Genomic DNA, 27,838 nt, shown 5'->3' on the forward strand with positions numbered 1-27,838 from the left:
CTAATCATAATGCAACTGCATATGAGTGATGCCTAGACATTATTAGATAATTTGTGGACAAGGCAGTAAGATGATCTTGGGGACTCAGTGAAAAGTTAGACTGGAATGAAATACCAGGTCCATATAACTTAGTTGACTAAAGGCAGTTTTTACAAATACACAAGGTACTTAGGGTGAAGTGTCCAAGCTTCCCTTAGTCTGATACCATCAGTGTGGCCACCAAACTGAGCAAGAATCATTTAAGGAATGAGAGAGACTCAGGAAACCATACTACTAAACACCAATATCCCCGCATGAAAACCTCTGGTCACATTTGCTAAAAAGAATCCTCTGAACTTTTTGCAGTCATCTGTAACTCCTATAAGATTTATAGAAGCCTCCCATCTAGCTCTCTGTAAGGCTTCTTGATCTCAACATCTCTCTGGCAGACTGATTTCTTTGCATTAAAAAAAAAAAAAAGGCCCATGGCATTACAAATGATAACTGCATCGTGGCACCGCCTATCATGTGTACCAAACTCTTCACTCTCACATTTAAGATGCAACTGAACTGCTAAATACCTTTGATAATTGTTTTGCTTACACTCCAGATTGACCCAAAAAAATGAAATGAGCTACGGTCAAAATGAAAGCATAATTCTCTCCAAATGCCCATAACTATCAACAAATAAGTTAAACCATTAAATAATTTAAATAAATGATTTGAAGGGCGCCTGGGTGGCTCAGTGGGTTAAGTGTCTGACTTTGGCTCAGGTCATGATCTCATGGTTTGTGAGTTCGAACTCCGTGTCAGGCTCTGTGCTGACAGCTTGGCGGAGCCCAGAGCCTGCTTTGTATTCTGTGTGTGTCTCTCTCTCTCTGGCCCTCCCCTGCTCACACTTTGTCTCTCTCTGTCTCTCAAAAGAAATGAATAAACGTTTAAAAAAAATTTATAAATAAATAAAAGATTTGAACCTGAGTGCGGCACTTCCTCGAGCTTATCAGACATTCGGTTATCACTGAGGTCGTAGAAAATTCCAGCTTTGGAGCAATTCCCTGAGTAAAAAAATAATAATAAAAAAAGGTATTATTAATTATTTCAATTTCTGAAAAAACAGAACTATTAGTGATAAAACCATGACCTGAAGTAACAAACACTTATCAAGACTTAGCCGCTTCATTTGTTAGTTTGACCTTCCTACTAAAACTAAAGACAACACAGTGATGCTAAATGTTAGCAAGTAACAGTTTCATTGCTGATGATTCCCTTACAAGTGATTATATTACCTTTATGTAAAACAGAATGCTTTTTCCATTTTCCAGTATTTCCCTGTCAAATTATTCTAAGATTTTTAAACTATGATACAATAATACTAAAGTCAGAAATATATAAAAACACTTAATGGATTTAAGCTCTTTTTACTTTTACAAATTAACTTACTTAACTACACAATCAAGAAGTACTTTGGTGGCGCTTAGGTGGGTTAGTTGGTTAAGCATCTGACTCTTGATTTCGGCTCAGGTCGTGACCTCATTGTTCGTGAGATCCAGCCCCGCACTGGGGCTCTGCGCTATTAGCTTGCAATGCTTGGGATTCTCCCTCTCCTCTATCTCTCTGCCCCTCCCTCCTCCTCCTCCTGCTTGTGCTCTCTCTCTCTCTCTCTCTCTTTTTCAAAATAAATAAACTTAAAAAAAATACTTTGGACACTCTCCTCATGTTAAAAAAAATTACACCTTGTAGATATGCAGTTCTTGAAACAGAAGAGAGGTAAGTCTCTACCAACTCCGCCAACATTTCTCCCCTTAATGTATGAGTTACATTCAGATCTATCAATGAATCTGGCTTCTATTGCTCGCAACATTTCAAACATCAGCTTTAACGCTGTTTTGAAATAAGTGGAGACAAATGGTAAAATTCAAAGGAACAGTCACAAAGCACCTGCCGAAATATTTGGAAGCACACAAATCACACATTCACCAAAACATGAAAAGATATTGTGTATGCCCAGTGCAACTTCATTCTAATGTAGAAGTCAGATATTCGTCCTCTACAAACCCAGCCTTTGACCTACTAACTTGAGAATTTCAAACATCACACATTACAGAAAAGGTAAATATGAGTTGCCTGACAATTAACCAAATGATTGTTTTTCTGCAATCCTCTTTTATTAATGATGCCCACCATGCCTATTTATTAGTTATCTATTGCTACATAGCATATTACTTAGTGGTTTATAACGAATGTATGTGCTTATTATTTCACATACTTTCTATGGGTCAGGAATCTGGCAGAAGCTGAACTGGGTGGTTCTTGGCTCAAAATCTCTCATGAGATTGCAGTCAAGATGTTTGGGCTGCCGTTATCTGAAGTTTACCGGGGGCAAGAGGATCTGCTTCCTAAGAAGGCTCATTCACACAACTGTTGGCTGGAGGCCTCAGTTCTTTTCTAGTTTTTAGCAAGAGGACTCAGCTCCTCAACACGTAAACATCCTGAGTGTCTTCATGACACGGCAGCTAAGTTCTCCCAAAGCAAAGCAAAGCAAAGCAAGGAGAAAGCCACAATTGTTATTATGACTTACTCACCTAAGACTAACACTGTCACATCTATCTCATTGTATTCATTACAGCCCTGAAGTACAGCCCACACTCAAGGCCAAAGGAGTTAGACTTCCTTTTCAGCGGAGGAATATCAAACATTTGTGGACATATTTTATTTTTAAAAAAATTTTTAAATGTTTGTTTATTTTTGAGAAAGAGAGAGAGAGAGAGAGAGACAGAGCGAGCGGGGAAGGGGCAGAGAGAGGAGACACAGAGTCAGAAGCAGGCTCCAGGCTCTCAGCTATCAGCATGGAGCATGACACAGGGCTCAAACTCACAAATGGTGAGATCACGACCTGAGCCAAAGTCAGACACTTAACCAACTGAGCCACCCAGGCGCCCCTTATTTCATTTTTAATGTTTTTATTTATTTTTGAGAGAAAAAGAGACAGAGTGTGAGCAGGGGAGGGACACAGAAGGAGGGAGACACAGATTCTGAAGCAGGATCCAGGCTCTGAGCTATCAGCACAGAGCCTGACACGGGGCTCAAACCCACAAACCATGAGATCATGACCTGAACCGAAGTCAGATGCCACCCAGGTGCCCCATGGTGGACTTATTTTAAAACCACCAGTCTACCCTCTGACCACAAGTTACTTAGACTCCTTTCATGTGTAAACTAAACTCATGCCCTATAAAGAAAAAAGAAAAAAAGAAAAGGGAAAGAAAGCAAGCAAAGCAAAGCAAAGTCTCATCCTTTTACAACTTCAGCTTGAAATCCAGGATGTTGGCATCTAAGCCAAGTCCTTATTCAACCTCCACAGATGTGGTTCTTTAAGAGCAGTTCTGACAATACAGTCCCTCACAGTTGGAAGACTTGTGAACCAAAGAGACAAAATGTCTGCCCCACATATACCCAAAATACACATGTACAGCAGGCATAGGATAACCACTACAGATATTCTTATTCACAAAAGGAGAAAACAAGAGGCAAACAGGAATCACTGGTCCACTGAAATTCTAAAATCCAGCCAGGAAAATGTTAGAAGTTCCTTGATTAGAAGTTTAGCCCTGTTCCTGATCAGAAATAACTATTCTCTGGGCTCCTCTGGGCTCTTGCTTCCATCCTCTAAATTATCATTCCTTCTCAATGAGAGGTAGACCATATGTTAGAGCTGCACAGTGTTCTGAGTGTGAGTCCTGTCAACAGAATTCTGGGGGTCCAATTTTCATTTTGTGAGGTCTCTCTGCATTTCAGACCAAGCTGGCGGTATTTCCAACAATATAATGCTCTTTATTTTTTTTTTAATTTTTTAACATTTATTTATTTTTGAGACAGAGAGAGAGAGAGAGCATGAACAGGGGAGGGTCAGAGAAAGAGGGAGACACAGAATCCGAAACAGGCTCCAGGCTCTGAGCTGTCAGCAAAGAGCCCGACGTGGGGCTCGAACCCACGGACCGCGAGATCATGACCTGAGCCGGAGTCGGACGCTTAACCGACTGAGCCACCCAGGCACCCCAATATAATGCTCTTTAAAAACATGTGTGGTTCTCCTATGAATCTTATTGCAGTTCACTCCATTAGACCAAAGCTGCACGCTTCTCTCCACTGGGCTTCTGCTGTGACTGCCCTTACGCATCTTCAAAAAAACCTGATATTCGATTAAATTATTTTCTAAGACAACATCTTGGATCTTTCTGAGATTTTAATGAAGGATTATATAGTCACACCCTAGGTTTCACCATCAGACCACAATTTCCCAAAAGTGCCTGGAATGATTTTTGCTCAGAAGTCAATCCTTAATTTTAGCATTATCTGCCATTGGGAAAAGTGGGGAATCTTCAGAAACAGTAAGTTCAACTCCTTTTTGCTAAACAGCCTTTCCTTTTGCTTATCTCTCTCCTGTCATACTTTGCTATAAAGCAGCAAGAGAAAACCAAGCAGACCCTCTAACAATCTATCTGAAAGTCTTAGACCACTCATTTCCTTAAATATTTCTCTACATTACTGCAGATGACTATATGGCTAAATTTTCTGCCATTACATCACAAAGATTCCTCTTTTTATTTATTATTTATTTTTAATTTTTTTAATGTTTATTTATTTTTGAGAGAGAGAGTATGAGCAGGGCAGGGGCAGAGAGAAAGAGTGAGACACAGAATCTGAAGCAGGCTCCAGGCTCCAAGCTTTCAGCACAGAGTCTGATGCGGGGCTCAAACTCAAGAACGGTGAGATAATGACCTGAGCCAAAGTCAGATGCTTAGCCAACTGAGCCACCCAGATGCCCCAATAAAGATTCCTTTTAACCCTAATTCCAATAACATTTACCTTACTTTCTGCAAACACGCATCTGACAGTTTCTTCAAGACCTTTCAAGCTTTTACAAACATTCTAGCAAAGCCTTCCCAGCTTCTGCCCTCTCTGTACAGTTGCTTGAGTATCTTCACACATGGCAGTTGGCTTAGCCCAAAGTAAGCGATACAAGGGTGAGTACAAGAAGAAAGCCACAATGCATTTAAAGACCTGGTCTCCAAGGTCCAATACTGTCACTTTACCACATTTTATCTGTTAGAGTCACTAAGTATAGTCTGTAGAATTAGCTCCACCTTTGGAAGAGAGAAGTATCAAATCATTTGTGGACGTATTTTATAACTACCATAGCCTGGATTGCAACTTATCACTTTACCCTTCCCCATATATTGCTGGTCACATAGTAAATACTCAGTGTTTTAGCCATTATTTTCACTGAGCATTCAAAACCATTGTGTTGGGGTTCTCTGGGAAAACAGAACTAATAGGAGAGGGAGGGAGAGAAAGAGAGAGAGAGCGCGCAAGGTTTATTTTAAGGAATTGGCTCATGCAATTATGAGAGTGGCAAGTCCAAAATCCAGAGGGCAATCCAGAGGCTAGCAACTCAGACAAAAGTTGATATCACAGTCTTGTGTGTGAAATCTGTATGCAAGCTAGCCGGGTAAAATTTAGGTTGTATCTCTACGTTATAGTTTTGAGGCAGAATCCCTTATTGTTTGGGAAACCTTAGGTTTTGCTCTTCAGGCCTTCAACTAATTGGATGAGATCCATCTACATTGTCAATGGTAATCTCCTATACTTAAAGTCAACTGTTTGTAAACATTAATTACATCTACAAAATACTTTCACAGTAACATCTAGACTAGAGTTTGACGAAACAACTGGGCACCATAACCTAACCAAGTTGATGCCTAAAATTAATCATCACTCCATCTCAAATGTCAGTTCCTCTATGATGTCTATAAGATGTAATTAATTCATTCAATTCAATCAAGAGGCATTTGAGTACCTATTCCATGCAAAGTACTGCGTGAACACTTAAATTTAAAGAAGAGAAAGCCACAGATCCTGTTTCTATGGAGTTCCCAGTCTAAAGGGGACTATCATCATCATCACCACTGTCATGATCTCCACAGCCATCATCATATCACTAACATTTACTGAGTGTTCTCTGTGCCAGGTACTGCTACAACCATTTACAAGGTTTCATTAATCCACCCAACAGCCTTATGATATCTTAATATTATAGTGCTTTGCTCAAATTTAGTCAGGTAGTCTGTGAGAGTGCCAGGATTTAATCTCAGATGTGACTGAATTCTTGCCACAGCAATGGGTTCAGGAAGACAGCCTAAGACTCAGACAGATGTCATAAGAATTCTGAGGAAGGGTACACTGTTGTCTGCCAGGACAACACTACTGATTGGAGTGTTTTATCCATTCACATTTAAAAACACTGGATACGACTAGATTTATATCTGCCGTTTTGCTGTTCAGTTTATACACATACCATGTATCTTTTGATTCTTCCATTCATTCTAGGGGTCTCACCTGGATATACATAGCTTAGTGGTCATCCTATGAACCTGTAAGGGTTCCACTCTGTTGATTATCTGTGTGGCTTGGGGAATACATTCAAAGACACAGCCAGATCTGTAGTGTCTACCGAGTTTCACTTTTTGCTGGGCTCGCACTGTCTCTTGTTTGCATATGCATAGTTTCACAGTCAGCCAAGAATGAGTGGAGAGCTGACCTCAGCCCTCCCTTACTTCTCTGTGAAATTACTCCCTTACTTCTGTGAACCTTCTGGCAGATGGCTGCTCAATCTAACTGGAACAGGCTTCGGCCTATCAAAACTATGTGGTTTCTTCATCCATTTGCATCCAAATCCACCACATTTAGTTGGTGAAGACACACTGTTTGCCCTTAGGATTCTGACACCAATTCCCATGTGTGGGTTTTCCAACATCAGCAAGCAATTCTCTGTGACACCAGATAGGGGTCCTATAATTTAACTCAGTTCTAACACCACATGGGGATAGTATCAGATCCCACAGGTTAAGGATCAGTCCTACGAGACTGTACCCACCCCACTTCAGATGTCATCCCAACTCTAGGTTGTCGCCTGTGTTTCTGACCAATCAGCTATAATTTGGAGGTCTCTATGCCCTTCTCCCCTGGTTCAATTAATTGGCTAGAGAGGCTCACAAAACCCAGGAAAATAGTTTACTGTTTACCAATTTATTATAAATGAATATGATAAAGGATACAGCTGAACATCCAGATGGAAGAGATTCACAGAGCAAAGTAGGTGGGAAGGGACATGGAGCTCCCATGCCCTCTCTAAGCACACAACTCTCGCAGCACCTGCCTCAGAGGTTCACCTAAGAGCTCTCTAAACCAAACCCCTATGGGTTTTTGTGGAGGCTTCAGTACTATATCCACAATTGATTAATTACTGGCCATTAGTGTTTTAATGCAATCTCCAGCCTCATATACCCTCCCCACAGGTCAGGGTGCTGAAAGTTCCAACCCTCTAACACATGTTTGTTCTCCCTGGCAATTAACCCTCATCCTTAGGCTATCTAGGGGCCTTTCAAAAGTTACCTCAAAAACATAACAAAACAAGTAAAACACCTTTATTGCTCCTACCACTTAGAAAATTCCAAGGGTTTTGGAAGTTCTGTGCCAGAAAAAGGATAAAACCAAATATATATTTCTTAGATCAATGAAATAGAATAGAGAACCCAGAAATGGACCCACAAATGTATGGCCAACTAATCTTTCACAAAACAGGAAAGAATATCCAATGGAATAAAGACAGTCTCTTTAGCAAGTGGTGTTGGGAAAACTGTACAGCAACATGCAGAAAAATGAACCTGGACCACTTTCTTACACCATACAAAAATAAACTCAAAATAGATGAAAGACCTAAATGTAAGACAGGAAGCCATCAAAATTCTAGAGGAGAAAGTAGGTTAACAACCTCTCTGACCTCGTCCATAGAAACTTCTTACTTGACATGTCTCCAGAAGCAAGGGAAACAAAAACAAAAGATGAACTATTGGGACCATCATCTGGACAGTGAAGGAAACAACCACAAAACTAAAAGGCAACCAACAGAATGGGAGAAGATATTTGCAAATGACATTTCAGATAAAGGGTTAGTATCCAATATCTATAAAGAACATATCAAACTCAACACCCCAAAAATAAATAATCCAGTGAAGAAATGGGCAAAAGACAAGAATAGACACTTTTCCAAAGAAGACATCCAGATGGCCAACCGACACATGAAAAAATACTCAACATCACTCATCGTCAGGGAAATACGAATTAAAACCACAATGAGGTATCACCTCATACCAGTTAGAATGGCTAAATTAACAACTCAGGCAACAACAGATGCTGGCGAGGATGCGGAGAAAGAGGATCTCTTTTGCACTGCCAGTGGGAATGCAAACTAGTGCAGCCACTCTGGAAAACGGTATGGAGGTTCCTCAAAAAGTTAAAAATAGAACTACCCTACGACCCAGCAACTGCACTACTAGGTATTTATCCAAGGGATACAGGTGTGCTGTTTCGAAGGGGCACATATACCCCAATGTTTATAGCAGTGCTATTGACAATAGCCAAAATATGGAAAGAGCCCAAATGTCCATCGACAGATGAATGGATAAAGAAGATGTGTTATAAAAAAAAAAAGAAGAAGATGTGGTATGTATATATACAATGGAGTATTACTCAGCAATCAAAAAGAATGAAATCTTGCCATTTGCAACTATGTGGATGGAACTAGAGGGTATTATGCTAAGCAAAATAAGTCAGAGAAAGACAAATATCATATGACTTCACTCATATGAGGAATTTAAAATACAAAACAGATGAACATAAGGGAAGGGAAGCAAAAATAATATAAAAGCAAGGAGAGGGACAAAACATGAGAGACTCTTAAATATGGAGAACAAACAGAGGGTTACTGGAGGGGTTTGGAGGGGCAATGTGCTAAATGGGTAAGGGGCATTATGGAGGACACTTATTGGGAAGAGCACTGGGTATTATACATAGGGAGGAATCACTGGAATCTACTCCTGAAATCATTATTGCACTATATGCTAACTGACTTGGATGTAAATTAAAAATAAATAAATATTTTTTAAAAATTACAATATCACAGTCTTACTGCCCAAACCTGATTCCGACCCCTCTGGCAGCAGAGCTGTTGATTTTCCTGCCCAACTCCAGGACTGGTGAAGCTACAATTTCTCACTGGCCAAGTAGGGTATGGAAGCTGTCTCAGGCAAGAAGGCCACATGTTCCTGCCATTTTTATCCAAATCTTTAGCCATTATTTAAGTATAAACACTTAATCTGTCTTTTTTTTTTTAATTCCAGTTAGTTAACATACAGTGTAATATTAGTTTCAGGTGTACAATACAGTGATTCAACACTTGCTTATAACCTTAAACAGGCTTAATCTGTCTTAATTGCCAGTTTTCAGTGTCCTAAAACTGGTGCTTATGACAATTTTGTCCAGTTTTATACTTACTTTGTATGGAGAGAGGAATAGTCAACCTCTTCACACCACCATTACCAGAAGTAATTATATGTATGTGTATACATATATATGTGTGTGTGTGTGTGTGTGTGTGTGTGTATGTATTTTTTGTCTTAGTAATCCAACATCTGAATGTATGTAAAAGTAACCCAAAGTAAATGAAGAAGATACCTATTAACGGTCCATACTTTTATGTTTATATTGTCAATTTTGTATAATATAGCCTTTTAAATTTCTTTCAAAACACCATAATTTTTTTTAAATGTTTATTTACCTTTGAGAGAGAGAAAGACAGAGCATGCATAGGGGAGGGGCAGAGAGAGAGGGAGACAGAATCTGAGGCAGGCTCCAGACTGCATGCTGTCAGCACAGAGCCTGACATGGGGCTTGAACTCACCAACCATGAGATAATGACCTGAGCTGAAGTCAGATGTTTAACCAACTGAGCCACCCAGGTGCCCTCAAAACACCATAATGTTAAAATCAGATTTTTTTTTCATTGCAGGCTTCCATACATTTGCTGAAACACTCTTTGAAGGTTTTTATAATAGAAGATAGCTAACTGACACTGAAAATATCTCAAAGGAAGTATATTTTCATAGATTTACTAGTCAACTTTTACACTTCCAGCAAGCTGAAGTTGCTATTTCCAAGGACAGAGCATATCATAAATCTAGACCTACAGGGAAAACTATTTAATTCACCATATTGGCTCATATATCACCCCATTTCCCTTACTCAAACAACTTAAACATTTTATAAAATTAGTAAAAAAATGTTTGCCCAAATTATTTGAACCTATACATCTTTTGCTTTTTTCTTCTTTGAAATAGCAGGGTCTTCTCTCAGCTTCTCTAAGTGGAAGACATTTTCAGGGATAAAAATATGTGTAAATCACCCAACAAAAGTTGAATGGAGTTGGAGGAAAGGATGGAAGAATTGGCTATCACATTGTAGCTTTCACATTTAGTTATATGAATATATATTTCCATGACATGAACATACAACAATCTATCCAAACTCCTACTAATGAACATTTAAATTATTGCAATTTTTCACTATTATGAACCATGCTATCAGTGAACACCCCTAGAAAATCTCTTAGTATACCAGACAGAATACATCCCCCAGGTACACACCTAGAAGGCAACAGGCTATGAGAATCTTTGCCTTTATTAGATAATTCTGAACTGTGGTAGTTTTCACACTTCTGATAGTGTCAGATTTTATTAAATTTTACCAATCTTATGGCTACAAAAATGAAATCATACGGTTTTTTTCATTTGGATTTCCCCATATGCTGATGAGATTCAGCACCTTTTCAAATGTTTATTGGTCATTCTTCTGAGGGAATCATAAAGAAAAGAGAAAAGAGAGATAGGGAATGTGGGGAGGCAGGACGCAGGTGGCAGAAGGAAAAAAGAGAAATCTGAATAATACAAGGCAAAATAACACTTGTTAATTCTAGATGAAAGATGCATAGGTTCTGTTATATCATTTTCATTCAGATTTATGTTTAAAATAACATCATAATTTCATTAAAAATTATGTTTTGAACCAAATTAAACTTTGAATCAGTTCTTCACATTTCAGGTATTAAAGGCTATATGGTGCTTTTAACAGTGATCCCATATCACAAATTGATTCCGAAAATAGTAAGCACTTACTCGAAGGCCAGAAATCTTCCTCATGGTAACCTGGCGGTTTGAATCATGGTGTCCAGAAATTTGGTTTGGACCCGGGAACATGAAATCTCGTGTATTTTCATCATATGTAGACAGTGTTTCACCCACTACAAAAAAGATATACTATGACTCAAACTATAACAAAATATTCTATTCAGAAGCAAAATCATCAGGTACAAAAATATATAGTGCCTGATGCTTTACTGAAATATCTGCTTCATGTCATGTTTGTTTGTTTTCCTATGAAAGGAAAATTTAAAGCAAGTTATGTTAAATGGATTCCTTATTCAGAAATGTAGTACATAATGACATTCTCCTTTCCCTTTATAGAAGGGAGATGTTCATGTAAATTTTATGAGTACCTACATGTTTCTAGAGAAAAAAAGTCCTTGTAAACCTATCAAGTTGGAAACTTAATTACTATCTCCACAAATTTTTTCTACCTTCCATTCCTTTCTACCTGACATTATAAGACATTACGGTACATGTTGGAAAAAAACGTAGACATTCTCTAGAATTTATGGTTACCTGAATTATGTATATATGTAATATTCAAAATCTTTAAGATTACTAATTTTCAATAACATATGGTTCTCCATTTTTCACATAAAATAATTATTTAAGGTAGATTTTTCCTATAATCATAGAAGTAAATAACAACAATCAAGCCAGTCTCCACATTTTAATTCTACCTATCCCAGAGATTTGTAGTATTTACTAAACAGTTAAGGTTTTATTCCCCTCCATTCCTAGTAACAGTCAACACACAAAAAAAGGATAATTACTTTATCAACAAAAAAACAGACTTTGGGAAAAATCACAAAAACTCAGAAGTCAGTTTTTATGAATGTCCCAAAATATGCTAGAATGATAGCATGTAATTTTCCATTTTCCATTATTACTATTTATTCAATCTTAGAACAATATGTTCAAATACTATTTATGTCAATCTTTCTGAATATATTATTTTCATCTATTGACATTTTACATTTATGGACCAATACTAGAAACTCAACATTGTTCTTAATTTGGGAAGGAGGGGAAAAGATGGTATTTTTAAGAAGCATTCTTTTAAATGGGTTTGCACATCAATTACCTTATCAAAATATAATACAGTACCTGGTGGAACTAGTTGAATCAACTCAAACAATGCAGTATCATCTGAAAGTTTAAAGAAAAATTTCCTTAGACAAATTAATAATAAACAAAAATTAGTTACTCTAATCACAAGTCTCTAAAAGTCAAAGTAATTGCCAGGTAGACTACATGTACGTTTATATCTTAGTATAATGTGTGTGAAAATATATATATAATATATATATACATATACATATATACATATATACATATATACATGTATACGTATACGTATGTATATATATGTGTGTATATATATATACGTATATATATATTTTGGTTGCCATGTCTCTTAGGGCTTTACTATTCTATAGTGGAGATTAACCCTTCAATGTCTCTGGAGTTTTTCTGATTTTTTTTAATTTTATTTTTTTAGAGCAGTTTTAGGTTTACAACAAAACTAGAGAGGGAAGTACAGAGATTTCCCATATATCTCTGTCCCCACACATGCACAGCCTCCCTACTATCAACCTCACTCACAGGAATGGCACGTCTTTGTTTTGTTTTGTTTTGTTTTTACCAAGGATAAACCCCCATAGTTCCATCATAATCACCCAAAGTCCATAGTTTACCTTAGGGTTCAGTCTTGGTGATGTATACTCTGTGGGTTTGGACAAATGTATAATGACATATTCCATCGTTATAGTATCACCCATAGTATTTTCACTTCCCTGATTTTCCTCTGTGCTCTTGCCTATTCATCTCTCTGTTCCACTTCAATTTGCCTCCACAAGCAACCACTGATCTTTTCATTGTCTCCAGTTTTGCCTTTTCCAGAATGTCATGTAGTTAGAATCATATAGCGTTCAGGTTTTTCCCATTGGCTTCTTTCACTCAGTAACATGCATTTCAGGGTCCTTCATGTTACTGATGGCTTGATAGCTCATTTCTTTTTCTTAAATGTTTATTTATTTTTTTGGTCGGGGTGGGGGAGGTGGCACAGCAAGAGAAGGAGACAATCCCAAGCAGGTTCCATGATCTAAGCACAGAGTCCAATGCAGGGCTCAAACTCACACACTGTGAGATCATGACCTGAGCCGAAATCAAGAATGGGACACTTAACCAACTGAGCTACCCAGGTGCCCTGATAGCTCATTTCTTTTAAGTGTTGAATAATATTCATTGTCTGGATATACCACACTTTATTTATCCATTCATCTACTAGGGAGCATCTTGGTTGCTTCCAAGTTTTGACAGTTATAAAAAAAGGCTTCTATAAACAAGCTTGTGGAGAAAGGAGTTCAGGTGGTGGAGGAGCAGGGAGACCTTCAGCTTGTCTCGTCCCTCAAATAAAGCAAGTTATCGAATAACTCTGAACACCCAAGAAATCAATCAGAGGTCTGAGAGAACAAAAAGTGCAAATCTACAGGTAGAAAAATGACCACCTTCTGGAAGGAGAGAGTTTAGTTGGGGGAGACATAGCTGTGGGTACAGAGGCTGTGAGGGAGCCTGCTTACAGAGACTACTGCAAAGTATTATAAGCAGCAGAGTACAAAATCTGAACTTTTAGAAGTCCACCACCATGTGGGATGTGCCTGGATTAAAGGTGCTCAGGTGGCAAACCAGGGCAGAATCCCAGGAGTGACAGCATGGTCTTAGGATCCGCTGGGTCACAAGAAAGACGGGTCAGGCCAACCTGCTGCACTGTTCCCAAGCATAGGAGTGGGGACTCGGGCTGAGGGCAGTGAGCTAAGGCAGGGTGCTGGCTTTCTGCTCTGTTTTGACATAAACTCTGAACCACTGCGGGGTCTGTGACTGCTTTCCTCACACTGGCTGGCAAAGGGCAAAAGCATAGCAAGATGTTCCCCCAGGGGAACAGCTTAGGTCCCAGTGCAGGATTCCCTAAAATTTGTGTAGTTTTGAAACTTAGTCGTGTGCCTGAGATAAAAAAGCTCAGATCAGGCAGGGTGAACGCATGGTTCTCATGAAAACCAGGTACACAAGAGGGGTGACTACTCTTCTGTGAGGGTTTGTTGAAGAGTGGGAGGTGTGAACATTCAGCTCCAGGGCTAGGGAGCTGTGCATCCTGTCCATCTGAACTGAAGCAAAACAGCGCCACCTAGTGGAGGATGGAGCCACGTACACAAAGCACAACCCCCTCCTTTTCACCCCATCCCGGCCCATTTTCACTGAAACAAGTCAGCCTGAAAATCAGCACAGAAGGTCGGTCCCCCAGAAGACTAGCACAAACAACTCAACACCAAGTCTATTGATCATAGAATGTTGCAAAGCTTCAGCTCTAGGGGAAACGGGATCTAACTTCCTTTTTACTTTCATCCCTTTTTATTATTATTTATTTTCTCAAGTATCTTCTTAGTTTTTCTCAAGTTCTTTTTTCTGTTATCTATTTTCTCTATTCTATTCTATTTTATATTACTTATACTTTTGGATCTAGATTCTTTTTTTTAAATATTTATTTATTTTTGAGAGAGAGAGAGACAGAGCACGAGAGGGAGAAGGGCAAAGAGAGAGGGAGACACAAAATTCGAAGCAGGCTCCAGGCTCTGAGCTGTCATCATAGAGCCTGATACGGCGCTCAAACCTAACCCATGGACCGTGAGATCGTGACCTGAACTGAAGTCAGACACTTAACCAACTGAGCCACCCAGGCACCCCTAGATCTAGATTCTTTTAACAAGCAGAACAAAACACACCACCGATCTAGTTTTTTGGTTTTGGTTTTTGTTTTTTTGTCTTGGTTTTTTTTTTCTTTCTTCTATTCTTTTCTGGACAAAATGATGAGACAGAAAAATTTACTCCAAAAGAAAGAACAGGAAGTAGAACTCACAGCCAGGATTTAATCAGTACAGATATATGTAAGATGTCTGAACTAGAATTTAAAACAATGATTATGAGAAATAAATAAATGAATAATAAATAAGTAAAACAATGATTATGAGGATACTAGCTGAGCTTGAAAAAAGCATACAAGACACCAGAGAATCCCTTTCTGCAGAGATGAAAGAACTAAAATCTAGTCAGGCTAAAATAAAAAATGGTAAAACCAAGATGCAAACCCAAATGAAGGCCATAAAAATGAGGATGGACAAAGCAGAGGAGCAGAGTAATATAGAAGGTAAAATTATGGAAAATTATGAAGATGAAAAGAGGGAAAGAAAAGTAATGGATCACAAAGGTATACTCAGGGAATTCAGCAACTTAGTAAAATGTGACAAAATTCATACAGAAGGAATCCCAGAACATGAAGAGAGAGAAAAGGTGGCAGAAGGTTTATTCATAAAAATTACAGCTGAAGATTTCCCTAATCTGAGGAAAGACACAGACATCAAAATCCAAAAAGCACAGGGAACTCCCATTAAATTCCACAAAAGCCAACCATTGCCAAGGCATACAGTCAAATTCACAAAATACACAGACAAGGAAAGAATCCCAAAAGGAGCAAGGGAAAAAAGTCTGTAACCAACAAGGGAAGAAAAGTCAGGTTCACAGCAGACCTAGCCACAGAAACTTGGCAGGCCAGAAAGGAGTGGCAGGATATATTCAACATGCTGAATGGGAAAAATATGCAGCCAAGAATTCTTTATCCGGCAAGGCTGTCGTTCAGAATAGAAGGAGAGATAAAGAGTTTCCCAAACAAAAACTAAAGAGGTTTGTGACCACTAAACCAATGCAGCAAGAAATTTTAAGGGGGACTCTTTGAGTGGAGGAAAAAGACCAAAAGCAACAAAGATAAGAAAAGACCAGGGGCGCCTGGGTGGCTCAGTCAGTTAAGTGTCCTACTTCAGCTCAGGTCATGATATCATGGTCCGTGAGTTCAAGCCCCACGTCGAGCTCTGTGTTGACAGCTCAGAGCCTGGAGCCTGCTTCAGATTCTGTGTCTCCCTCTCTCTCTGACTTCCCCCGTTCATGCTCTGTCTCTCTCTGTCTCAAAAATAAATAAACATTAAAAAAAATTAAAAAAGAGAAGACCAGAGAATGCCACCAGAAACACCAATTCTATAGGTAACACAATGGCACTAAATTCATACCTTTCCATAATCACTTTGAATGTAAAAGTTCTAAGTCAAAAGACCTAGGGTAACAGAATGGATAAAAACACAAGATCCATATATGTGTGTGTGTGTGTGTGTGTGTGTGTGTGTGTGTGTGTGTGTGTATACATACATATATATTCCCCCTAAGCAGAAAACCAACAAGGAAATGATGTCTTTGAATGGCACACTGGACCAGACAGACTTAACATATATTTGGAACATTCCATCCTAGGGGCATGTGGGTGGCTCAGTCAGTTAAGCATCTGACTCTTGATTTCAGCTCAGGCCATGATCTCATAGTTCATGGTATCAAGCCCTGTATCAGGCTCGGTGCTGACAGCATGGAGCCTAGCAGGCTCCTAGCAGGGATTCTCTCTCACCATCTCTACCCCTCCCCCATTCATATTCTCTCTCTCTCTCTCTCTCTCTCTCTGTCTGTCTCTCTCAAAATAAATAAATAAACTTAAAAAAATAAAGAACATTCCATCCTAAAGAAGCAGAATACATATTATTTTCTAGTGCCCATGGAACATTCTCCAGACTAGATCACATTCTGGGTCAGAAATCAGCCCTCAACAAGTACAAAAAGATTGAGATCGTACCATGCATATTTTCAGATCACAACACTATGAAACTTGACATCTACCACAAGAAAAAAATTGGAAAGCCCTCAAATACATGATGGTTAAAGAACATCTTATTAAACAATGAACAGGCTAACCAGGAAATTAAAGAAGAAATAAAGAAATATATGGAAGCAAACAAAAATGAAAACATGACAGTCCAAAACCTTTGGAATACAGCAAAGGCAGTCCTAAGAGGGAAGTATATTGCAATTAGGCCTATCTCAAGAAGCAAGAAAGGTCTCAAATATACAACCTAACCTTTTACCTAAAGGAGCTAGAAAAGGAACAGCAAATAAAGCCCTAGTCAGCAGAAGAAGGGAACTAATAAAGATTAGAGCAGAAATAAATGATATGGAGAGCCTTTCCCCTACAGTGAGGAATGAGACAAAGATGTCCACTCTCATGATTACTATTTAACACAGTACTGAAGTCTTAGCCTCAGCAATCAGACAACAAAAAGAAATGAACAGCATCCAAATTGGCAAGGAAGAAGTCAAATTTTCACTATATGAAGAAAATATAATATTCTGTGTAGAAACCTGAGCAATTCCTATCAAAATAACACCAGCATTCTTCACAGAGCTAGAACAAACAAACCTAAAATTTGCATGGAACCAGAAAAGCCCCTGAATAGCCAAAGTAATCTTGAAAAAGAAAACCAAAGCATCACAATCCTGGACTTCAAGCTGTAATTATCAAGGCAGTATGGCACTGGCACAAAAACAGACACGCATATCAATGGAACAGAACAGACAACCCAGAAATGGACCCACAAACGTATGGCCAACTAATCTTTGACAAAGCAGGAAAGAATATCCAGTGGAATAAAGACAATCTCTTCAGCAAGTGGTCCTGGGAAAACTGGACAGCAACATGCAGAAAAATGAACCTGGACCACTTTCTTATACCATACACAAAAATAAACTCAAAATGGAAGAAAGACCTAAATGTAAGACAGGAAGCCATGAAAATTCTAGAGGGGAAAACAGGCAAAAACCTCTTTGACCTTGGCCACAGCAACTTCTTACTCAACACGTCAAGGCAAGGGAAACACAAGCAAAAATGAACTATTGGGACCTCATCAAAATTAAAAGCTTCTGCACAGCAAAGGAAACAATCAGCAAAACTAAAAGCCAACCAACAGAATTGGAGAAGATCTTTGCAAATGACATATCAAATAAAGGGTTAGGATCCAAAATCTATAAAGAACGTATCAAACTCAACACCCAAAACACAAATAATCCAGTGAAGGAATGGGCAAAAGACATGAACAGGCACTTTTCCAAAGAAGACGTCCCAATGGCTAACAGACACATGAAAAAATGCTCAACATCACTCATCATCAGAGAAATACAAATGAAAACCACAATGAGGTATCACCTCACACCTGTCACAATGGCTAACGTTAACAACTCAGGCAACAACAGATGTTGGCGAGGATGCAGAGAAAGAGGATCTCTTTTGCACTGCTGGTGGGAATGCAAACTAGTGCAGCCACTCTGGAAAACAGTATGGAGGTTCCTCAAATAGTTAAAAATTGAACTACCCTACGACCCAGCAATTGCACTACTAGGTATTTATCCAAGGGATACAGGTGTGCTGTTTTGAAGGGGAACATGCACCCCACTGTTTATAGCAGTGCTATTGACAATAGCCAAAGTATGGAAAGAGCTCAAATGTTCATCGACAGATGAATGGATAAAGAAGATGTGGTATGGTACATATATATAATGGAGTATTACTTGGCAATCAAAAAGAATGAAATCTTGCCATTTGCAACTAGGTGGATGGAACCAGAAGGTATTATGCTAAGTGAAATTAGTCAGAGAAAGACAGATATCATATGACTTCACTCATATGAGGAATTTAAGATACAAAATAGATAAATACAAGGGAAGGGAAGCAAAAATAATAAAGAAGCAGGGAGGGGAACAAAACATATGAGACTCTTAAATACAGAGAACAGAGGGCTGCTGGAGGGATTGTGGGGGGGTGGGCTAAATGGATGGGGGACATTAGGAATTTATAAATAAAAATAAACATTAAAAATTTTTTAAAAATTAAAAATAAACAAAACTAAAAAAAAAAAAAGAAACCTGAAAGACTCCACCAATAAATTGCCAGAACTGATACATGAATTCAGCAAAGTCGCAGGGAATAAACCAATGCAGATATCTGTTGCATTTTTATACATCAATAATGAAGCAGCAGAAAAAGAAATCAAGGGCTCTATCCCATTTACAATTGCACCAAAAAACATAAAATACCTAGGAATAAACCTAACTAAACAGGTAAAAGATCTGTACTCCGAAAACTAGAGAGCACTTATGAAAGAAATTGAGAGGACTTAAAGAAATGGAAAAGCATTCCATGCACATGGATCAGAAGAACAAACATTGTTAAAATGTCTATATTATCCAAATTAATCTACATATTCAACACAATCCCTATCAAAATACCACAAGTATTTTTACAGAGCTAGAACAAACAATCTTAAAATTTGTACGGAATCACAGAAGACCCTGAATAGCCAAAGCAATCCAGAAAAAGTAAAGCAAAGCTAGAGGCATCATGGTTCTAGGCTTCAAGCTATATTACAAAGCTGTAGTCATCAAAACAGTATGGTACTAGCACAAACACAGACACTTAGACAAATGGAACAGAATAGAAAATCCAGAAATGGACCCACAACTATATGGTCAACTAATCTTTGACAAAGCAGCAAAGAATGTCTAGTGGAAAAAAGACAGTCTCTTCCACAAATGGTGTTAGGAGAACTGAACAGCAAAGTGCAGAAGAATGAACCTGGGCCACTTTCTTACACCACACAAAATAAATTCAAAATGGATGAAAGACCTAAATGTGAGACAAGAAACCATCAAAACGTTACAGGAGAAAACAGGTAGAACTCATCATCAGGGAAATACAAATCAAAACCATGATGAGATACCAGCTTACACCTTTCAAAATGGCTAGAATTAACAACACAAGAAACAACAGGTGCTGGCAAGGATGCGGAAAAAGGGGAACCCTATTTGCACTGGTGTAGTGCAAACTGATGTAGCCACTCTGGAGAACAGAGTTGAGGTTCCTCAAAAAACTAAAAATAGACCTACCCTATGATCCAACAATTGCACTTCTAAGTATTTATTTACCCAAAGGATACAACAACACAGATTCAAAAGGGTACATGCACCACAACATTTATAGCAGCATTATCAGCAATAGCCTAACTATGGAGAAAGCCCAAATGTCCATCAAATGAATAAAGACATTGTATACACACAAACACACACACACAATGTATATATATATATATATATATGTATATATATATATATGTATATACATATATATATATACACATACACACAGTGAATATTACTCAGCCAACAAAAAGAATAAAATCTTGCCATTTTCAACGATGTGGATGGAGCAAGAATGTATTATGCTAAGCAAAAAAGGTCAATCAGATAAAGACAAATACCATATGATTTCACTCATATGTGGAATTTACGAAACAAAACAGATGAACAACATTTGGGAAAGGGGGTAAAAAAGAGAAGAAAGGGAAACAAACCAGAAGATACTCCTTTTTTTTCTTTGATTTTTTTTTTTTTGATAGAAAGAGCACACGTGGTGGGGGAGGGGCAGAGAGAGAGGGAGAGAATCCCAAGCAGGCTCTGTGCTACAGCACAAAGCCCGGGGCAGGACTTGATACAAACTAAAAACACAAGAGACTCTTTTTTTTAATGTTTATCTTACAGACAGAGAGAAAGAGAGCACGCTCATGTGTGTGAAGGACTGGGGGAGGGGCAGAGACAGAGAGGGAGTCACAGAATCTGAAGCAGGTTCCAGGCTCCGAGCTGACAGCACAGAGCCTGACACAAGGCTCGAACTCACGAACCATGAGATCATGACCTGAACCAAAGTGGAACACTTAACTGACTGAGCCACCCAGGTACCCCACCACAAGAGACTTGTGAGAGACTATCTTAAGGATAGAGAACAAACTGAGGTTGGTGGAGGGAGGTGGGTAGGGGACAAGCTAGATGGGTGATGGCTGTTAAAGAGGATACTTAATGTGACGAGCACTGTGTGTTGTATAAAGTGACAAATCACTGAACTGTACTCCTGAAACCAATACTGTACTGTATATTAACTGACTAAAATTAAAAACAAACAAACAAACAAAACCTTGTGCAGGTTTTTATGTGGACATAAGTTTTCAACTCCTTTGGGTAAATACCAAAAGGAGTAGCTGCTGGATTGTATGTTAAGACTGTGTTTAGTTTTGTAATAAACTGCCAGACTGTCTTCTAAATTGCTGTTCCATTATGCATTCCCACCAGCAGTATATAAGAAGAGTTCTTGTTGCTCAGTATCCCCACCAACATTTGGTGCTGTCAGTGTTTTGGATTTTGGCCATTCTAGGATTTTGGTGATAACTTGTTTTAATTTGAATTTCCCCAAAGACATATGATGTGGAGCATATTTCCATATGCTTATTTGTCATCTTTATATCTTCTTTGGTGAAGTATCTGTTAAGGTCTTTGGCCCATTTTTAAATTAATGTTATTTTATTACTGAATTTTAAAAGTCCTTGGGATGCCTGGGTGGCTCAGTTGGTTGAGCGTCCAACTTTTGGTTTCAGCTCAGGTCATGATCTCACAGTGGGTGGGACTGAACCCCGCGTCAAGCTCTGCACTGACAGCATGCAGCCTACTTGGCATTCTCTCTCTCCCTCTCTCTCTGCCCCTCTCCCTCACTCTCTCTCTCTCTCTCTTTCTCAAAATAAATAAATATTGAAAAAAATGACTGGATACAAGATACACATTTTTTGGTCACTTTCCTGTATATCAACCACACACACACACACACACACACACACACACACACGAAAAAAAGAAAGAAAAGTGGGTGAAGAGCCTTATTCCCCAAAGTCACATAGTATATAACCAGTTAGAAATACAAGAAATGTATGGCAAGTACATACACACATACCCCCAAAACCTTAATATTATACACAAGGAAAACATAAGTTTAAAAAGTCAATATACATTGCATATCTAAGTGGGAAGAATGAATAACGTAAAAATGCCAATTCCCCCAAAATATAATTGAAATTAAAATTCAAAGAGATTTATTTTAGACCTGAAACATGATTCTAAGTTCACTTACAAAACTAAACATGTAGGAATATGAATATGTGTATATCAAATGAAAATATGGATTACACAAATCTGTGATAATTAACCATGCAATATCAACCAAATAATAGATACTTAGAATAAACAGACATAATGAAGGGAAAAAGGAATGGGAGACTACACAGAGACAAGATGAGGGTAGAAAGAATATTAATGGGGAACAGACTTCTACTTCAGATAATGACAATATATACCAAGCACACCAATCATCCTACTAGGAACATTTTAAAAATCTGGTCAAATGATTTTTAAAAATCTGCTTGCAGGCACAGAGAAGCAAATAAAACAGTTTAGAATTAGAGTTTAGAATCCTGAAGAAGAAAAAGCCAGGAAGATGAATCAGACATTGGAGCTGTTTTCTCTCTAGGGGCATCTGCTAATTTCAGGAAAGACAAATGAAGGATTGATAAATTTAGCTGAGGTTTTTATGATCTCACAGACCTAGAAGCAAAATATGACTTCAGGGCCTACCCAGAAGGAGAGATATTCATAAATTCTCCACACTTTAGATAGTCCCCTGAAAGAGCCCGGGAATAGAGATGAACTGTAAATAACCTGGCTTTTACAAGAACTGAAATCTGGCTTCAAATCACCTTAATCTGTAACATTAGACTGACATGATCAAGGATTGCTAGTGTTCTAGCAGCCTGGAACAGGCAAATAAAAACAAACAAAACCTATCTGGAGAACGAGAGCATAATTCCATGCCCCCAATTATTTCTGCAATTTTTTGCATAAAATGTTCAATATCCTGAAACAACAAAGAATGGTTACAATTATTTGGGGGGAAATGTTAAGCACTATTAACTAAAGCTAATTATACATGCACTCTATGACCCAGAAATTCCACCACTAAGAATATACCAAGAGAACTGAGTATATACAATTACCAAAAGATACTTATAAAAATATCCATAGTCGTTTTATTGATAATAATCCAAGGCTAAAAACAATCCTCATCAACAGGGAAGTAAATAAATTATAGTATATTCATATAATGGAATACCAAAGAGCAATAAAAAAAGAATGGTTTACTGAGATACAACAACACAGGTGCTTCTGACAGACATGAGCCATACTCAAATGAATACTTATTCTATGATTTAATTTACATGAAGGTCAAGAATAGACAAAAGTAATCAATGTTGATAAAAGTCAGAATAGTGATTATCTTGAGGGGAGTATTGACTGGTAGAGACACAAGGAAACCTTTCTGAGCAATGGAAACACTCTATGTCTTGGTGAATGGTGATTACGGATATACACAAAAGTGACTAATCAATGATGAGTACACAGGGTTAAAATTATACATTAGACACTTTTGACACAAAAAATAGCTAAGACAATTTCCAAAAGAAATAAATCTGGAGGGCTCAAACTACCAGATATAAAAACTGAAGTTACAGTAATTAAGAAAGTATAGTATTTATGCAAGAATGAACAAACGGGGTGCCTGGGTGGCTCAGTCAGTTAAGTGTCCAACTTCAGCTCAGGTCATGATCTCGCGGTTCCTAAGTTCGAGCCCCACGTCGGGCTCTGTGCTGACAGCTCAGAGCCTGGAGCCTACTTCAGATTCTGTGTCTCCCTCTCTCTCTGCCCCACCCCTGCTTGCACTCTGTCCCTCTCTGTCTCTCAAAAAATGAATAAACGTTAAAAAAAAATTTTTTTTTTAAAAAGAATGGACAAACAGACCCATGACACAGAAGAGAGACTAGAAAAAAATTCACATATATGTAGGCACTTAACTTATGACAAAGTAACATTACAGACTGATTATAATAAGGAAAGTCTTTCCACCAAATAGCATTGCACACACAGATATACATAAAAAATGAAATTTTATCCTTATTTCATACCATATATAAAAATAAAATCCAGGTGGACCATAAATCTAAATATAAAAATTAAAGAAATAAGGCTTTTAGATTATATAAAAGAGTATCTTCATAACTTGGGGCAGGGAAAGAATTCTTAAACATGACCAAAATTAGCGCTAAGCATAAAGAAAAAGATTAATAAATCAAACTACATTATTAAATTAGACTATATTAAAAATAACTTGCTCATCATAAGCACAAGAACCACTAATAGATGAAAAATGCAAGCCACAGAATGGGAGAAGATATTTGCAACACATATAATTGACAGAGAGTTTGTAACTAGAAAATATAGAAAATTCATACAAATGAATAAGAAAGTAACAACCTGATACAGAATTGAGCAAAAGACAAACATTTCACACCCATTATAAAAAGATGTCCCGAAAGATTGATAAACGTATGAATTCTTAGTCTACTTCATTTGTCTTCAGGGAAAAACCAAATAAAAGCATTATTCACCCATCATAATGATAAAATTTTTAAAAATCCAGCTATCCCAGGAGTTGGGAAGGATGTAGAGAATAAAACTTTCAATGGCAGAATACATATTGGTAGAGCAACACTGGAAACTGTTTGCTTTGCCTATTCATGCTGACCCTAACACTTAGCAATTTCATTTCTATGTATCTACCCAATAGGAATGGTTGCTCATGAGCATCAAGTCATATAATCAGGAATGTTCAGAGCAACATTATTCATAATAGCAAAAACTATAAACAACCTAAATGTCTATCGATGTCCATAAATAACAGAATAAATAAACTGGAGTATAGTTGCATAATGAAATACTACACAGCAATAAGGATGAATGGATTAGTTACTCACAACAACACAAGGCAAATATCTCCAGCAAAATGCTGAAAAAAAAAGTCAGGCACAAAAGATTTTGCACAGTATGATTCCATTTATTTAGTGTTCAAAAATAGGCAAAGCTAAATTACAACATTAGACATTAAAAGGGAAATTCTTTTGTGGAACAGAGAGGAAACAGTGATTAGAAGAGGGTATGGGCGGCTTTCTGAAGTTCTAGCAAGGTGTTCTATTTCTTGACCTAGGCTTTAGTTACATAGGTGTTCACACTGATATATTTCAATGAGTATAAACAAATACTTGAGTTAAATGGTAGGTTAAATATGCATTAGCTATGGTCACCTTCCGAACTCTCACTAAAAGAACAAATAATTAAACACACACACACACACACACACACACACACACACTCCCAATTGCAAAACCTGAGAGGAAACAATTTGAACAGAAATGGTAACTTAGTTAACAGGAAAAAGGGTCTTAAGCCAATAGACCAGAAAGCTTAGGAGCAACCCCTTTTGTATTCGAATTCCTAACAGGTTTAGTGATTGGTAGTGCCAGCTACCTCTGCAAATGACAGAAATCAATGGGGCTAAAAGCCAGAGCAGTTGAAAATTTAAGAAGCAGTCAAACCCCAGATCCTCCCTCCAGTTTACATTGCTAGGAAACTGCCTTTCCCCATACCCAGGCAGGTGGTTGGAAGTTCATTCTCTGAAGGAGGTGGGACAGGGAGAAGCAGGGGGGTGGGGGCGGGGGCCGCTGAGAAGGGAGGGAAAAGGAGGAGAAGAAGGAGGTATAGTAATCTTCATCTTTGTCACTGTTGTCCTTGGAATGGAAATAGTAGGTACGGTTGACAGCAGGGGTACTATATGAAAACAGGGAGATTAAGAGTCTGGGCTACATACTGATACTTTACCACAGCTTCTTCTTCCACAAGGTTCTAAAATCAGTAGTAGCCAAGTTTATAACCTCTACGAGAAAGATGGGACTGATTTTTCTACTGAATATGATCTGCCGAAGTCAAAATACATAAAAAGATGCTGACATCCTAAGCTTTTCAGTAAGATGGCCCAGAGAAACCACCCTACAAAAAAGTCCATACTGACAATTTCTATCCAAGAGGAATCCCCAATAGATTTAGTAATTAGTAGTGTCAGGCACCTCTGGCACATAATTTCTAAAAGCATTTTAGTGTTCTGCTATTAAATATGAACAGATGGGGGCACCTGGGTGGCTCAGTCAGTTAAGTGTCCGACTTCAGCTCAGGTCATGATCTCGCGGTTCGTGACTTCAAGTCCCACGTCGGGCTCTGTGCTAATAGCTTGGAGCCTGGAGCCTGTTTCAGATTCTGTGTCTCCCTCTCTATCTGCCCCTCCTCCGCGCGCGCACACACACACGCACACACACACACACACACACACACACACACACACACTCACTCTCTCTGTCTCTCAAAAATAAATAAACATTAACAAAATTTTAAATATGAACAGATGGCCAATAATTTGATGGCATCCTCTAACACGAAAGACAAGCAAAATCACAAAATAGAAAATAAAAGTAGAAACAGCAGAGTTTATCTCCCCAGATCTCCCCTTAAAAACAGACATAGCAATTAAATAGCAAAACCATAAACCTATGGACAACATCTATAATAAAATAAGGGGATAAGATATCCCTACAAACCCCAAAATAAAACATATGGTGACAAACAACTCACAGTCACAAAACCTATGGTACCAGCATCCACGCAGGAAGAAACAGAAGGAATGAAGGGGCTATCGAATGACCTGGGAAGAGAACTCCAAAACAGCCAACAGTACTCACTAGGAGGCACAGATCAATTTGAGAAAGGCAGCTGAAACTGGGAGAAGGTCTGCCCATTCCAATAGCATGTAATTCAAAAGATTTAAGTGAAGTTCCAAAGGTGGTAGTCTGGTGACCTGTAAGAACTATAGAAACTGACCATCCAGGGTTCCCAGGCAGAACAGAGCCCAAGAAACCAGGAAAAACTATAGAGAAGAGAATACAAATTAAACAGGATTTTTAAAAAATAGAAAAGAGAAACCAGAAAAAAGTAGAATGGAACAAAGGCAGAAAATCCCAGAAGGCAAGCCACCATATATGTATGCTAAACACTATAAAAGGAAGCTCAGTGAGCCTAAAAAGTTTTCTTCAATCATGCTTCCTTCTAAACATTTAGGAAAAAACTAAATTCAATTAATAATGAGCAAAGAGGGGTGCCTGGGTAGCTCAGTTGATTAAGAATCTGACTCTTGGTTTCAGCTCAGGTCATGATCTCAGTTTGTGAGTTACAGCCCAGTGTCAGGCCCTGCACCAACAGATAGAGCCTTCTTAAGATTCTCTCTCTCCCTCTCTCTCTGCCCTTCCTCCACTCTCTCTCTGTCTCTCTCTCTCTCAAAATAAATAAACTTAAAAAAAAAATAAAGAATGAGTTGGGGCACCTGGGTGGTTCAGTCAGTTAACCATCAGACTTTGGCTCAGGTCATGATCTCACTGTTTGTGGGTTCAAGCCCCGTGTCAGGCTCTGAGCTAATAGCTCAGAGCCTGGAGCCTGCTTTGGATTCTCTGTCTCCCTCTCTCTCTGTACCCCTCCCCTGCTCATGGTCTGTCTCTGTCTCTCTCTCTCTCAAAAATAAACTTAAAATAAATTTTTTTAAAAGAATAAGTAAAGAAAAGGTTAAAGGTCAGATGTACACCAGGTTCTTATATAAAAAAATAAGAGTGAGAAAAGAAAAAAATTCATACAATGAAAGTAGCCAAAAAGATATTTCAAAAACAGATCATAATTATAATCTACTACTTGAAAAATTTTAAAGTAATACAAGGTATTGAAGAACTAACTAAATCAAAACAAAATCAGAAACAAAAAAGTGAGATGGTATAACTCAGGAAAGAAGCAGAAATAGGGAAAGTCATTTCAGAAATGAAGATTAAACTAAAACAACAGAAAATACCTTAAAAGAAATAAAAGGAGATTTTTTTAATCAAAAGGAAACCAAAAAATATTTTTAATGAGAGAAAATAACAAATACTAAACAGACAAAAATATCCAACATACAATAATAGCATTATTCAGGAAACTTCACAGGA

The 27,838-nt window shown here is 38.1% G+C and overlaps 1 protein-coding gene across 3 annotated transcripts in view; it reads right to left on the reverse strand.

Annotated features, from left to right (window-relative positions):
- SPATA6 (spermatogenesis associated 6) overlaps nucleotides 1-27,838 on the reverse strand; it is a 147,512-nt gene that overhangs the window by 85,446 nt on the left and 34,228 nt on the right. For all 3 annotated transcript variants that reach the window (XR_008294805.1, XM_027059247.2, XM_027059248.2), the window contains exons 4-6: nucleotides 12,186-12,227; nucleotides 11,049-11,173; nucleotides 954-1,034 (exon numbers count right to left, since the gene is read on the reverse strand). Coding sequence is in view for 2 of the 3 variants with exons in the window: in XM_027059247.2 (XP_026915048.2) it covers nucleotides 954-1,034; nucleotides 11,049-11,173; nucleotides 12,186-12,227 (248 nt within the window). In the remaining variant the exon portion in view is untranslated. The remainder of the gene's footprint in view (nucleotides 1-953; nucleotides 1,035-11,048; nucleotides 11,174-12,185; nucleotides 12,228-27,838) is intronic.

The sequence above is a fragment of the Acinonyx jubatus genome, chromosome C1 (genome assembly GCF_027475565.1).
Source record: "Acinonyx jubatus isolate Ajub_Pintada_27869175 chromosome C1, VMU_Ajub_asm_v1.0, whole genome shotgun sequence".
Lineage (NCBI taxonomy): Eukaryota > Metazoa > Chordata > Mammalia > Carnivora > Felidae > Acinonyx > Acinonyx jubatus.